Below are 11614 nucleotides of genomic sequence, written 5' to 3'. Positions count from 1 at the left end.
AACCTTTCATAGGCCAATTGCTGCCTTCCTTCCATTACAGATTCATACATTCTACAAGTCATTCTATTTCAGTCCATCCTCTCTAAATGTCCGAACCACCTCAACAACCCCTCCTCAGCCTTCTGGATAATACTTCCTCCTAATAATTTCAAATTTAACTAAGTCAGTTAAATCAGAGTCACCACTGTTACAACAATGGAAAAATATTATCATAATTCATGTTTAACAAACAATCAGCTTTAATGGACACTCCTCCTCATATTAGTCTGTTAAATCAAGGGTTCACTTTATAATTATGTCCACCCTGGCTGCTTAACCTACTACGTACCTAATATTTTTATTATGTATACAACTTACTTCTAATGTCATCAAGGTCAGATCAAAAATAAATGACTACTTTATTACCAATACAGTGGACCCTCGCCTAACGATATTAATCCGTTCCTGAGAGCTCAACGTTAGGCAAAATTATCGTTAGCCGAATTAATTTTCCCCATAAGAAATAATGGAAATCAAATTAATCCGTTTCTGACACCCCAAAGTATGAAAAAAAAAATTTACCACATGAAATATTAATTTTAATACACACAAACTGAAGAAGACATGTACAATTACATGACACTTACCTTTATTGAAGATCTGGTGATGATTGATGGGATGGGAGGAGGGGAGTGTGTGGATGGTGTTAATGTTTAGAAGGGGAATCCCCTTCCATTAGGACTTGAAATGTCAAGTTCTTTTCCAGGGTTACTTCCCTTCTTCTTTTAATGCCACTAGGACCAGCTTGAAAGTCACTGGACCTCTGTCGCACAACATATCTGTCCATAGAGGCCTGTACCTCCCGTTCCTTTATGACATTCCTAAAGTGTTTCACAACATTGTCACTGTAATACTCACCAGCACAGCTTGCAATAGCTGTGTGAGGGTGATTTTCATCAAAAAAGGTTTGCACTTTAAGCCACATTGCACACATTTCCTTAATCTTTGAAGTAGGCAACTTCCTCAATTTCTCAATCCCTTCCTCCGGAGCAGTTTCCTCAGGTCTGGCCTCTTGCTGTTGAAGATGATCTTGCAGCTCATCAGTGGTTAGTTCATCATTGTCCTCCTCCACCAACTCTTCCACATCCTCCCCACTAACCTCCAACCCCAAGGACTTCCCCAATGCCACAATTGATTCCACAACTGGCATAGGCTTCTCAGGGTTAGCCTCAAATCCTTCAAAATCCCTTTTGTATACACATTCTGGCCACAGTTTCTTCCAAGCCGAGTTCAAGGTCCTCTTAGTCACTTCCTCCCAAGCCTTACCTATAATGTTTACACAATTGAGGATGCTAAAGTGATCTTTCCAAAACTCTCTTAGAGTCAATTGAGTTTCTGTGGTCACTACAAAGCACCTTTCAAACATAGCTTTTGTGTAGTTTTTTGAAGTTTGCAATGACCTGCTGGTCCATGGGCTGCAGGAGAGGAGTGGTATTAGGAGGCAAAAACTTCACCTTAATGAAGCTCATGTCCCCACAAAGTCGCTCTGCCACGTCTGAAGGATGACCAGGAGCATTGTCTAATACCAGGAGGCACTTAAGGTCCAATTTATTTTCCAGGAGGTAATTTTTCACAGTGGGGGCAAATGCATGGTGTAACCAGCCATAGAAAAGGTCTCTAGTGACCCATGCCTTACTGTTTGCCCTCCACATCACACACAAATTAGCCTTGAGGACATTGTTTTTCCTGAACACTCTGGGAGTTTCAGAGTGATACACCAATAAAGGCTTCACTTTGCAATCACCACTAGCATTAGCACACATCAACAGAGTAAGCCTGTCTTTCATAGGCTTATGTCCTGGGAGTGCCTTTTCCTCCTGAGTCATGTGGGCCCTGCTTGGCATTTTCTTCCAAAACAGGCCTGTTTTGTCACAATTAAACACTTGTTCAGGCTTCAATTCTTCACTGTCTATATACTCCTTGAATTCCTTCACATATTTTTCAGCTGCTTTTTGGTCCGAACTGGCAGCCTCACCATGCCCTATCACACTATGTATGCCACTACGATTCTTAAATCTCTCAAACCAACCTTTGCTGGCGTTAAATTCACTCACATCACCACTAGTTGCAGGCATTTTTCTAATTAAATCGTCATGCAACTTCCTAGCCTTTTCACATATGATTGCTTGAGAGATGGTATCTCCTGCTATCTGTTTTTCGTTTATCCACACCAATAACAGTCTCTCAACATCTTCTATCACTTGCGATCTCTGTTTCAAAAACAAAATTGCACCTTTGGCAAGAACAGCTTCCTTGATTGCCGTTTTCTTGGCCACAATAGTAGCGATGGTTGACTGGGGTTTTGTGTACAACCTGGCCAGCTCAGAGACACGCACTCCACTTTCATACTTAGCAATGATCTCTTTCTTCATATCCATAGTAATTCTCACCCTTTCTGCTGTAGGGTTGGCACTAGAAGCTTTCTTGGGGCCCATGGTGACTTATTTTGCAGGTGCAATCACTAAAAACGCTGTGATAATATGAAATGTTCCGATTGTAGGTTTGGATGCGACCACGGTTGCTGGCTTGTAAACACTGGCACCCACGGGACAAGTGAGGCGCGCTCAGGCCGCAAGTGGACGCGTCTTGAACGGAATGAATCGCGTTGGGCGAGTTTTTTTAGTGCTAGCCGAGGCAAAATTTTTGCGTTAAAATGTATCGCTAGCCAGATTTAACGTTATGCGATGCGTTCGTTAGGCGAGGGTCCACTGTATATTATTTTTTTACCTAAAATTACCTGTTTTGTAGGTTGAAGGTTAATTATAACCAGTTTACCTCCTCTTTTCTTTGTATCAACAGGAATATTACCACTGGGAACAATCTGCAGAGTTGTGCCCAAACAGATGCTCAGGTCAGCAGCACTGAAAATATTCAACTCCATAAAAATCAGTCTTCTACAAGAACACAAAGATAAAAAATAAAATTGAAATGTTACAATCAATTAACATAAAGTGCATAGGTAATAAACTTAAAAAAAACTGAATATTCCTTTCATGATATGCAGTTCTTACCTAACAAGTTTAGCAAATAAAAACTCAACCAGTAAGTGGGCAGGTTTTTACTCTATCCTGAGATTCATTTAAAATTACCGTTATATGTGAAATATAATTAAAATCAATTCATGTGTTTCTACTTTCATGACCTATCTCAAAACCAATTTCATTAGTGGCTGCATGAATGATCAGATTCTTGCCACTTGCATTTCATAAAGCAAAAGAAAGTTGGCCAATTGGGTAAATTCTGTAGACAAGTTGAATACAGATGACTGTCAACCCTTTACTAGGCAATGCAGTACTTTTACCATTCTAAAATCATGGGATTTATGACGCCATGGAACCAAACAATACACTTCGAGATTTTTCGTTTATGCCAGATACATGTCCAACGGTTGGGTATCTTTATTGACGAAACATTTTGCCTACACAGTAGGCTTCTTCAGTCAAATATGGAGGGAGCAGCAGTAAGGAAAGACGATGTAATCAGTCTGCCAACCTTGGAGAAAAAGTATTTGAGGTGGTCAGTCCCTCAGTTATTGTCTGGAACAATAACTGAAGTTCGAGAACAGAGTCGAAGGTGAGGTGGAAGATCTCAAAGACGTTGTAGGGGATGAGATTCACTATCACAAGGTTCTACCATATCACTTGTTGTTTTCATTTGGCTGGGGTAGCCAAATGAAAACAATTTCATTTGAGTGCTCGACGAAGATGGATTTCTGATGAAAGAGCTCTCATGTTTCCACAATTTTCATCACTCCCAAATGCTGGTAAGTTTCCGAATTTATTTAAAAAATTTAGATGAACATTTGAACGTAGTTCTGATATGACAATGTAGTGTGTGTGACATTAATAAGTAACAATGACACATAAGTGACAATATGATACACAAAGGAGTCACAAATGGCTCTCTGCCTGGGAACAGCATTTCATCCTGGGTACAAACTTGTGCTGCATAACTTGTTATATACTGAAAATATGCACATATTTGTTCATTTGTCATGCTCATGTTGTATCTTCTTGTTATTTCAGTCCAACTAAGAAGTGTCTATAGATCAAGTTCCCGGTGAAGACAGGACTATGCCTAGGCTGATCCTCATTTGGCAGTGAAAGTGATTGACTCTACAGCTAAGGAAAAAAGCGATGATAAATGCATTCCTGACAAGAGATAAAACACAACACTACCTCACTGATCAATTCAGGGTAATTTTTTTTTTTTTTACCATGTCAAGTACACATATGGCAGGTTAGGTTCCAGGCTACTGCCAGAAAGCAGAACGCTACTTTTTCCACTTATAAATGCATATAAATGCCAGATAACAAGTTTACACTAACATATATTAAGTTAGCAATAGAACTAGGCATTAAAAAACAATAAAAAGTAAAATACACACACAGTACACTCATTATTTACCTCAAAATATTTGTAGTCTTAATGTAGGGCAAAAGGTGCATAGTATTTACTGTAAGAAGTCAGGTGTGGTAGCCCTCCTGGCCACCCCATTCATACATAATATACTACGACACGTAAAGCGCCCTAGACTGATAAAATGAATATAAAGTACACTCATTAATTACCTTAAAATATTTGTAGTCTTAATGGTCTTAATGTAGGGTGAGAGGTAAAAAGTATTTATTTGTAGAAAGTAGTGTGGGAAGTATGGCATCCTGCCTGGCCACCCCCACCTACTACATTTAAAGTGCCCTACAGCAATAAAATGCATATGCAGTACACTCATTACTTACCTTAAAATATTTGTAGTCTTAATTAATGTAGGGTGGGAGGTGAGTAAGCGAGATAAAAACAAATAAATGAGAGAGAGAATGAGTAAGATGACAGCCACAGAGTATGCTTATGTAAACAAACCATCTCATTATGGTTGATACAAGTTCATACAAACACCTTACATTGTGTACAAGTTGTCTCCACAGTGGTAGAGTAGAATAAATAAAGACCAACAATTTAATTCTAATGTAATTTTTAGAAGGAATGATGCTCTGACAAATTATTATTATTACAAATAATTATTATTACAATTATAATCATAATAAAAAAGAAGCACTAAACCCACAAGGGTCATGAATAACTATAGACAGAGTGAAGGCATACGAAAGGAATAAATTTCTAGTTAAGTTATTGGTGTGTGACTAGAGAAAACAATTCTTCTGACCCTCCCATCAGTCGCTTGGTAAGCAAATCTCATATTTATGTCAGTTTTTATACTATGAGTGTATGTAACATGTTTATTATATAATTTTGAAAAAAATATCATAGATGGCTTAATTGGATTAATGGAAATGTCTATATAAATGTAATATACAACATTTAATGTGCCCAAGACATTATATGGTGTCAAGGGTAGAGAGACTCTTAGTGATTTTAATGTGCACCCCTGCACACCAGCACAGTGTAAGTATATTTAGGTACAGGTACACACAAGTATAATTATCAGAGTATATATAAAATACACAATAACTAAAACACTTGAAATTTTGGAAAATTTCCAGACATAATAGAGATATGTGCTCAAGGAGAATGTAAAAAACAGAGTGGGGCACGCCATATTTGAAAGACTGCTCACCGTATAGCAAACTTTGGTCATAATTTGAAATCGCCATATTAACAGAACACTAAGGCAAAACGCCATAAAGCGAGGCCCTACTGTACTTATGCATTTTCATATTTAAAAAAAAAATGGTATAATATTTTAGTATGTTAAAACACTATGGAAACACGTTCTTATTGTTTTCTGTATATATTTCTATCAAATAATAAAGCTTAAATATACATCTAGCCGAGTACATTAACAGAAACAAGTACAGTGGACCCCCGGTTAACGATATTTTTTCACTCCAGAAGTATGTTCAGGTGCCAGTACTGACCGAATTTGTTCCCATAAGGAATATTGTGAAGTAGATTAGTCCATTTCAGACCCCCAAACATACACGTACAAATGCACTTACATAATTGGTCGCATTCAGAGGTGATCGTTATGCGGGGGTCCACTGTAATTTTTAAGCAAAGAACATATTGCAACTGGCCAGGATTTGAACCAGAGTCGTCTAGGCAGCCTCCAAGGAAGTTAGCTTAACTCTCAATGCCCTAGATCACTACACCACATCTTGTGGCATGGTGGTATAGTGGTCTACAACATCAAGAGTTTAGCTACAGTACTGGCATTATTATCATTACGGATTTTTTGAAAATTCAATATTTTTCTACTATAAGGTCAATTAACCCTTTGAGGGTTTCAGCCATACTAGTACGGCTTATGACCCAGGGTTTTTGACGTACTAGTACGCCTAAATTCTAGCGCCCTCAAATCTAGTGGGAGAAAGCTGGTAGGCTTACATATGAAAGAATGGGTCTATGTGGTCAGCGTGCACAGTATAAAAAAAATCCTGCAGCACACAGTGCATAATGAGAAAAAAAAACTTTGACCGTTTTTTTGGAATAAAACAACGACTTTGCATTGTATTTTCGTATGGTATTTATTATTGTATTCTAGTTTTCTTGGTCTCATTTTATAGAATGGAAGACATATTACAGAAATTGAGATCATTTTGACTGGTTTTACAATGAAAAGTACCTTGAAATTGAGCTCAAAGTAGCAGAAATGTTCGATTTTTACCAAAGTTCAAAAGTAAACAAATCATGCCAAGCGTCCAATACACGTCAACTGGTGAGTCTAATATTCTTTTGCAAGTGCGCCAATATTATTTATACCATTTTTTACACTAGTGCAGTAGTCTGCATAACAGTAAATCTTCTATTTTTTGTGAGAATAACAATTCAGAGTGGAAAGCAAAAGAATGTAAGAGGGGCCTTGAGACATGACTAATGAACAGAGGAAATGTCATTTTAGTGCCAGGAATGTCTTTCTTGTTTATTCTGGACCCTATTTGGAAATTGGCATCTTTTGAAATTTGTGTGAAATTGGCAAAATTGCTAAATTCTCACCACTGTACTGGATAGTTGAGATTGGTAAATGGGTGGTGTCTTGCACTCATTCTATAGAAAAAAATGGAGTTCTAGCGAAATATTCATGTTTTTTGTGTACTAGTACAGTGGAGTTGGCCGAAAATGGGGCTCAAAGTGGGCAAAATCGCTGATGCATAAACAACGCTGAGACCGCTAACTTCGCGAAAGCATAATTCCGTAAGTTTTCCATCAAATTTCATACTTTTGGTGTCATTATGACCGGGAAAAGATTCTCTATCTTTTCACAAGAAATTTTTTTTTTTTTTTTAAATTTGGCCGACCCTGAGAATGAGTCTCGGAGAGGGCCTGTCGACCCTCAAAGGGTTAAGCCAATTTCAATGATTGCTGATGGATTTGTTTTGATACATTAGTACAGGGCAACTATTTAAAATTAACTTTAAAAGAGTTTAAGAGTATTATGAGCTTTTGTCTGGCAACTCTGAAGATACAATGGATGGCAACACTGAATTAGATGGGTCATGTGGTGTTTATCCAGAGACATCTCAGTTGCTGTTTTGGTTTGGTGCACAGAGGATGTTTTCTGCTCCTTTTTGATTGTGATATTTCCATTAGCGTGTATTTTCTGTGCCCATACTTGCTACTGAAAGTGCCTTTTGCTTTTTTCTTGCAGTTTAATGGTTAGAAAGTAAGTCAGCAGAAATGGGTAAAAATAGCAATCTGAGTCCTCACAAAGTGAGGCAGATAAGTGTTTTATCGAGTGATACCACACTAAAACAGAAGGAAACAGCAATAAGACTTGGTGTTTAAACTCAGTCAGTAAAATTAAGAAGAAACTGAATTACAAGCAAGATTTGAAATAAAAAAGGGTGGGAAGATGTGTATATGTTGGTAGAATTACCGACAATATGTAAAGTAAAAGGACACAAGTGCAACTAATGTGACATTTTATTGTAATAATGTTTTGCTCTCCAAGAGCTTTGTCAAGCTGTTACAATGGCTTGACAAAGCTCCTGGAGAGCGAAACATTGCCACAATAAACTGTCACATTAGTTGCACTTGTGGGAAGATGTGGTAGAAAATGAAAAACAACACCGAGATTAGACAGAAAAATAATACAAACAGCTCTTAACAACAGAAAAGCATCTTGCAGGTAGATTTCCTCTGACCTAGCAGCAGTAGGTGTTAGCCTTGCCCAAAGGACAATTAATGCAAGGCTTTTGGAGGGTGCATTGAAAGAACATCATTCCAGTAAGAAACCATGACTTACTGAACCCATGATACAGAAGCGTTTAGCCTGGGCTAAGAATCACAGAGTGGACTTGTGAACAATGGGAGCAGGTAAGAATTACATTTAACTATTCAGTTCATTTGTTGTTCATAAAAGTACATTAATTATTAGCAAAATGATAATTCTATTTGAAAAAACTAAGATTAACATTCAGCTTCTCTGGTTGTTCCACTACTTCTATTATCTTTTCTATTGTTGCAGGTGGTGTTCTCTGATGAATCAACCAATGGAGTGCTAGATGACCATGTGCTGACTGTAAGAAGGTAGTCAGGTTAGGAATTTATGGCTGAAAGTCTGCAGACAGTCAAATTTCCTCAGAATATCACAGTGTGGGGAGCCATTTCCATTATGGAACAAGTTGTTGCACATAGTTGAGAGTACCATGAACCAGGCTAAGTATACAGTAGTAGTATAACTCCAATTACTGCCTCAGATAAAAGACTGGTATGGTGATGGATGTTGGATATTCCAACAAGATTCAGCTCCATGTCACAAGGCAAATTTGATAAAGACATGATGTGCACAAAATGGCACTGAGCTGCCACCATGGGCTGGAAATTCCCCTGACATAAACTCTATTGAGAGTGTATGATCTGTATTGAAGAATGAAATACACAAAGTTCCCATTACGACCCAATTGCAACTCAGAGAACACCTTATTAACGCTTGGTTCATTTTGCCAGAATCAAGGAATTATGAAAAACTTTGAACATTGCCATGCCAACACATGTTAAAGCACTTAGAGATGCTAGGGGTGGTCAAACCAAATATTAATCAATGTAAAAGTTGATTTGTACTGGTGTATCAAAATAAATCCATTAGCAGTCAGTGAAATTGGTTTAATTGACCTTTTAGTAGAAAAATACTAAATTTTTAAAAAATCCATAATCATAATAATAATATCTTTATGTACTACATGTACAGGTACAAGGTATACAGGCCTAGCTGACATCAGTGACATACTACTGTACAGAAAGTCGCTTGTTATGCACAGCATTTCGGGCAAATTAGGTCAGTTTTTGTCCCAGAATGTGACCCACACCAGTCGACTAACTCCCAGGTACCCATTTTACTGATGGGTGAACATAGACAACCAGTGTAAAGAAACAAGCCCAATGTTTCTACCCTCGCTAGGAATCGAATCCAGACCTCACCGTGTGAAGCAAGGGCTTTAGCCACCAGGCTGCCTATATGAGTCAGGTTTAAATTTCAGCCAATCTCAGCATGTTTCCAGTCCCTTCACTTTTTGGATTTTTATGGCAAAAATATAAAAAAATAGTCCAAGAGTAAATAAACCTTAGAAAGGGGTATAGTTAAGAATATATGAGAAGATTTTTTTTATTTTTCACTGATTTTAATGCTTGCCCAATAAACGGTTCTTGAAAATGACGTCTAATAAAAAAAGTCTAAAATGAACTGAAGAACATGTACAAAAACCAGGGTTATGTTCACTATACCCTAAAAAAAAAGTCAACCATATTTTTTATGTGACTCAAAATTGTAAAATATCATGATAATAATGCAATTGTATGTGGATGCAGTGGTATTATATTTAATAAAATATTTATAGCTACAAAGATTACATGAATATTATTTATCTTAAATTCTGGTTGCTGGTGTATATCGATGATTTTGAAAGAAGTGGAGAGGGATGGTGTGGCTGTACTGGGCTTAGGTGTAAGTTTGTGGATCATTAGCTGAGGTGGAAGATTATGGATAGTTAACTAACATGGATGGTTGAGGCTTTTGCACTGATGTCAACAGCTGTAATGCATCTTTGGTCTCTATCCTACAGTACTTTATACAGCTGATGGTAAAGCATCATTAGCTGCTTCTGACCCTGTTTCAGAGCAGCACTTCTACATTTTTCAGGGTACTTTTCTATTAAAGTCTGCACAATTTATATTATTTTTTATTATCACACTGGCCGATTCCCACCAAGGCAGGGTGGCCCGAAAAAGAAAAACTTTCACCATCATTCACTCCATCACTGTCTTGCCAGAAGGGTGCTTTACACTACAGTTTTTAAACTGCAACATTAACACCCCTCCTTCAGAGTGCAGGCACTGTACTTCCCATCTCCAGGACTCAAGTCCGGCCTGCCGGTTTCCCTGAGCCCCTTCATAAATGTTACTTTGCTCACACTCCAACAGCACGTCAAGTAATAAAAACCATTTGTCTCCATTCACTCCTATCAAACACGCTCACGCATGCATGCTGGAAGTCCAAGCCCCTCGCACACAAAACCTCCTTTACCCCCTCCCTCCAACCTTTCCTAGGCCGACCCCTACCCCGCCTTCCTTCCACTACAGACTGATACACTCTTGAAGTTATTCTGTTTCACTCCATTCTCTCCACATGTCCGAACCACCTCAACAACCCTTCCTCAGCCCTCTGGACAACAGTTTTGGCAATCCCGCACCTCCTCCTAACTTCCAAACTACGAATTCTCTGCATTATATTCACACCACACATTGCTCTCAGACATGACATCTCCACTGCCTCCAGCCTTCTCCTCGCTGCAACATTCATCACCCATGCTTCACACCCATATAAGAGCGTTGGTAAAACTATACTCTCATACATTCCCCTCTTTGCCTCCAAGGACAAAGTTCTTTGTCTCCACAGACTCCTAAGTGCACCACTCACCCTTTTCCCCTCATCAATTCTATGATTCACCTCATCTTTCATAGACCCATCCGCTGACACGTCCACTCCCAAATATCTGAATACATTCACCTCCTCCATACTCTCTCCCTCCAATCTGATATCCAATCTTTCATCACCTAATCTTTTTGTTATCCTCATAACCTTACTCTTTCCTGTATTCACTTTCAATTTTCTTCTTTTGCACACCCTACCAAATTCATCCACCAATCTCTGCAACTTCTCTTCAGAATCTCCCAAGAGCACAGTGTCATCAGCAAAGAGCAACTGTGACAACTCCCACTTTATGTGTGATTCTTTATCTTTTAACTCCACGCCTCTTGCCAAGACCCTCGCATTTACTTCTCTTACAACCCCATCTATAATTATATTAAACAACCATGGTGACATCACACATCCTTGTCTAAGGCCTACTTTTACTGGGAAATAATTTCCCTCTTTCCTACATACTCTAACTTGAGCCTCACTATCCTCGTAAAAACTCTTCACTGCTTTCAGTAACCTACCTCCTACACCATACACCTGCAACATCTGCCACATTGCCCCCCTATCCATCCTGTCATACGGCTTTTCCAAATCCATAAATGCCACAAAGACCTCTTTAGCCTTATCTAAATACTGTTCACTTATATGTTTCACTGTAAACACCTGGTCCACACACCCCCTACCTTTCCTAAAGCCTCC

At 38.5% G+C, this 11614-nt stretch overlaps 1 protein-coding gene across 1 annotated transcript in view; it reads right to left on the bottom strand.

The window, feature by feature from the left end:
- Positions 1-11614, bottom strand: part of Sirt6 (sirtuin 6) — a 44553-nt gene that overhangs the window by 6001 nt on the left and 26938 nt on the right. The window contains exon 7 of the mRNA XM_070100034.1: positions 2777-2900. Within this exon, the coding sequence (XP_069956135.1) occupies positions 2777-2900 (124 nt within the window). The remainder of the gene's footprint in view (positions 1-2776; positions 2901-11614) is intronic.

Source organism: Cherax quadricarinatus, chromosome 71 (genome assembly GCF_038502225.1).
Source record: "Cherax quadricarinatus isolate ZL_2023a chromosome 71, ASM3850222v1, whole genome shotgun sequence".
Classification (NCBI taxonomy): domain Eukaryota; kingdom Metazoa; phylum Arthropoda; class Malacostraca; order Decapoda; family Parastacidae; genus Cherax; species Cherax quadricarinatus.
Note: the sequence above shows the minus strand (reverse complement) of the source record. Positions and strands in the feature narration are given on the sequence as shown.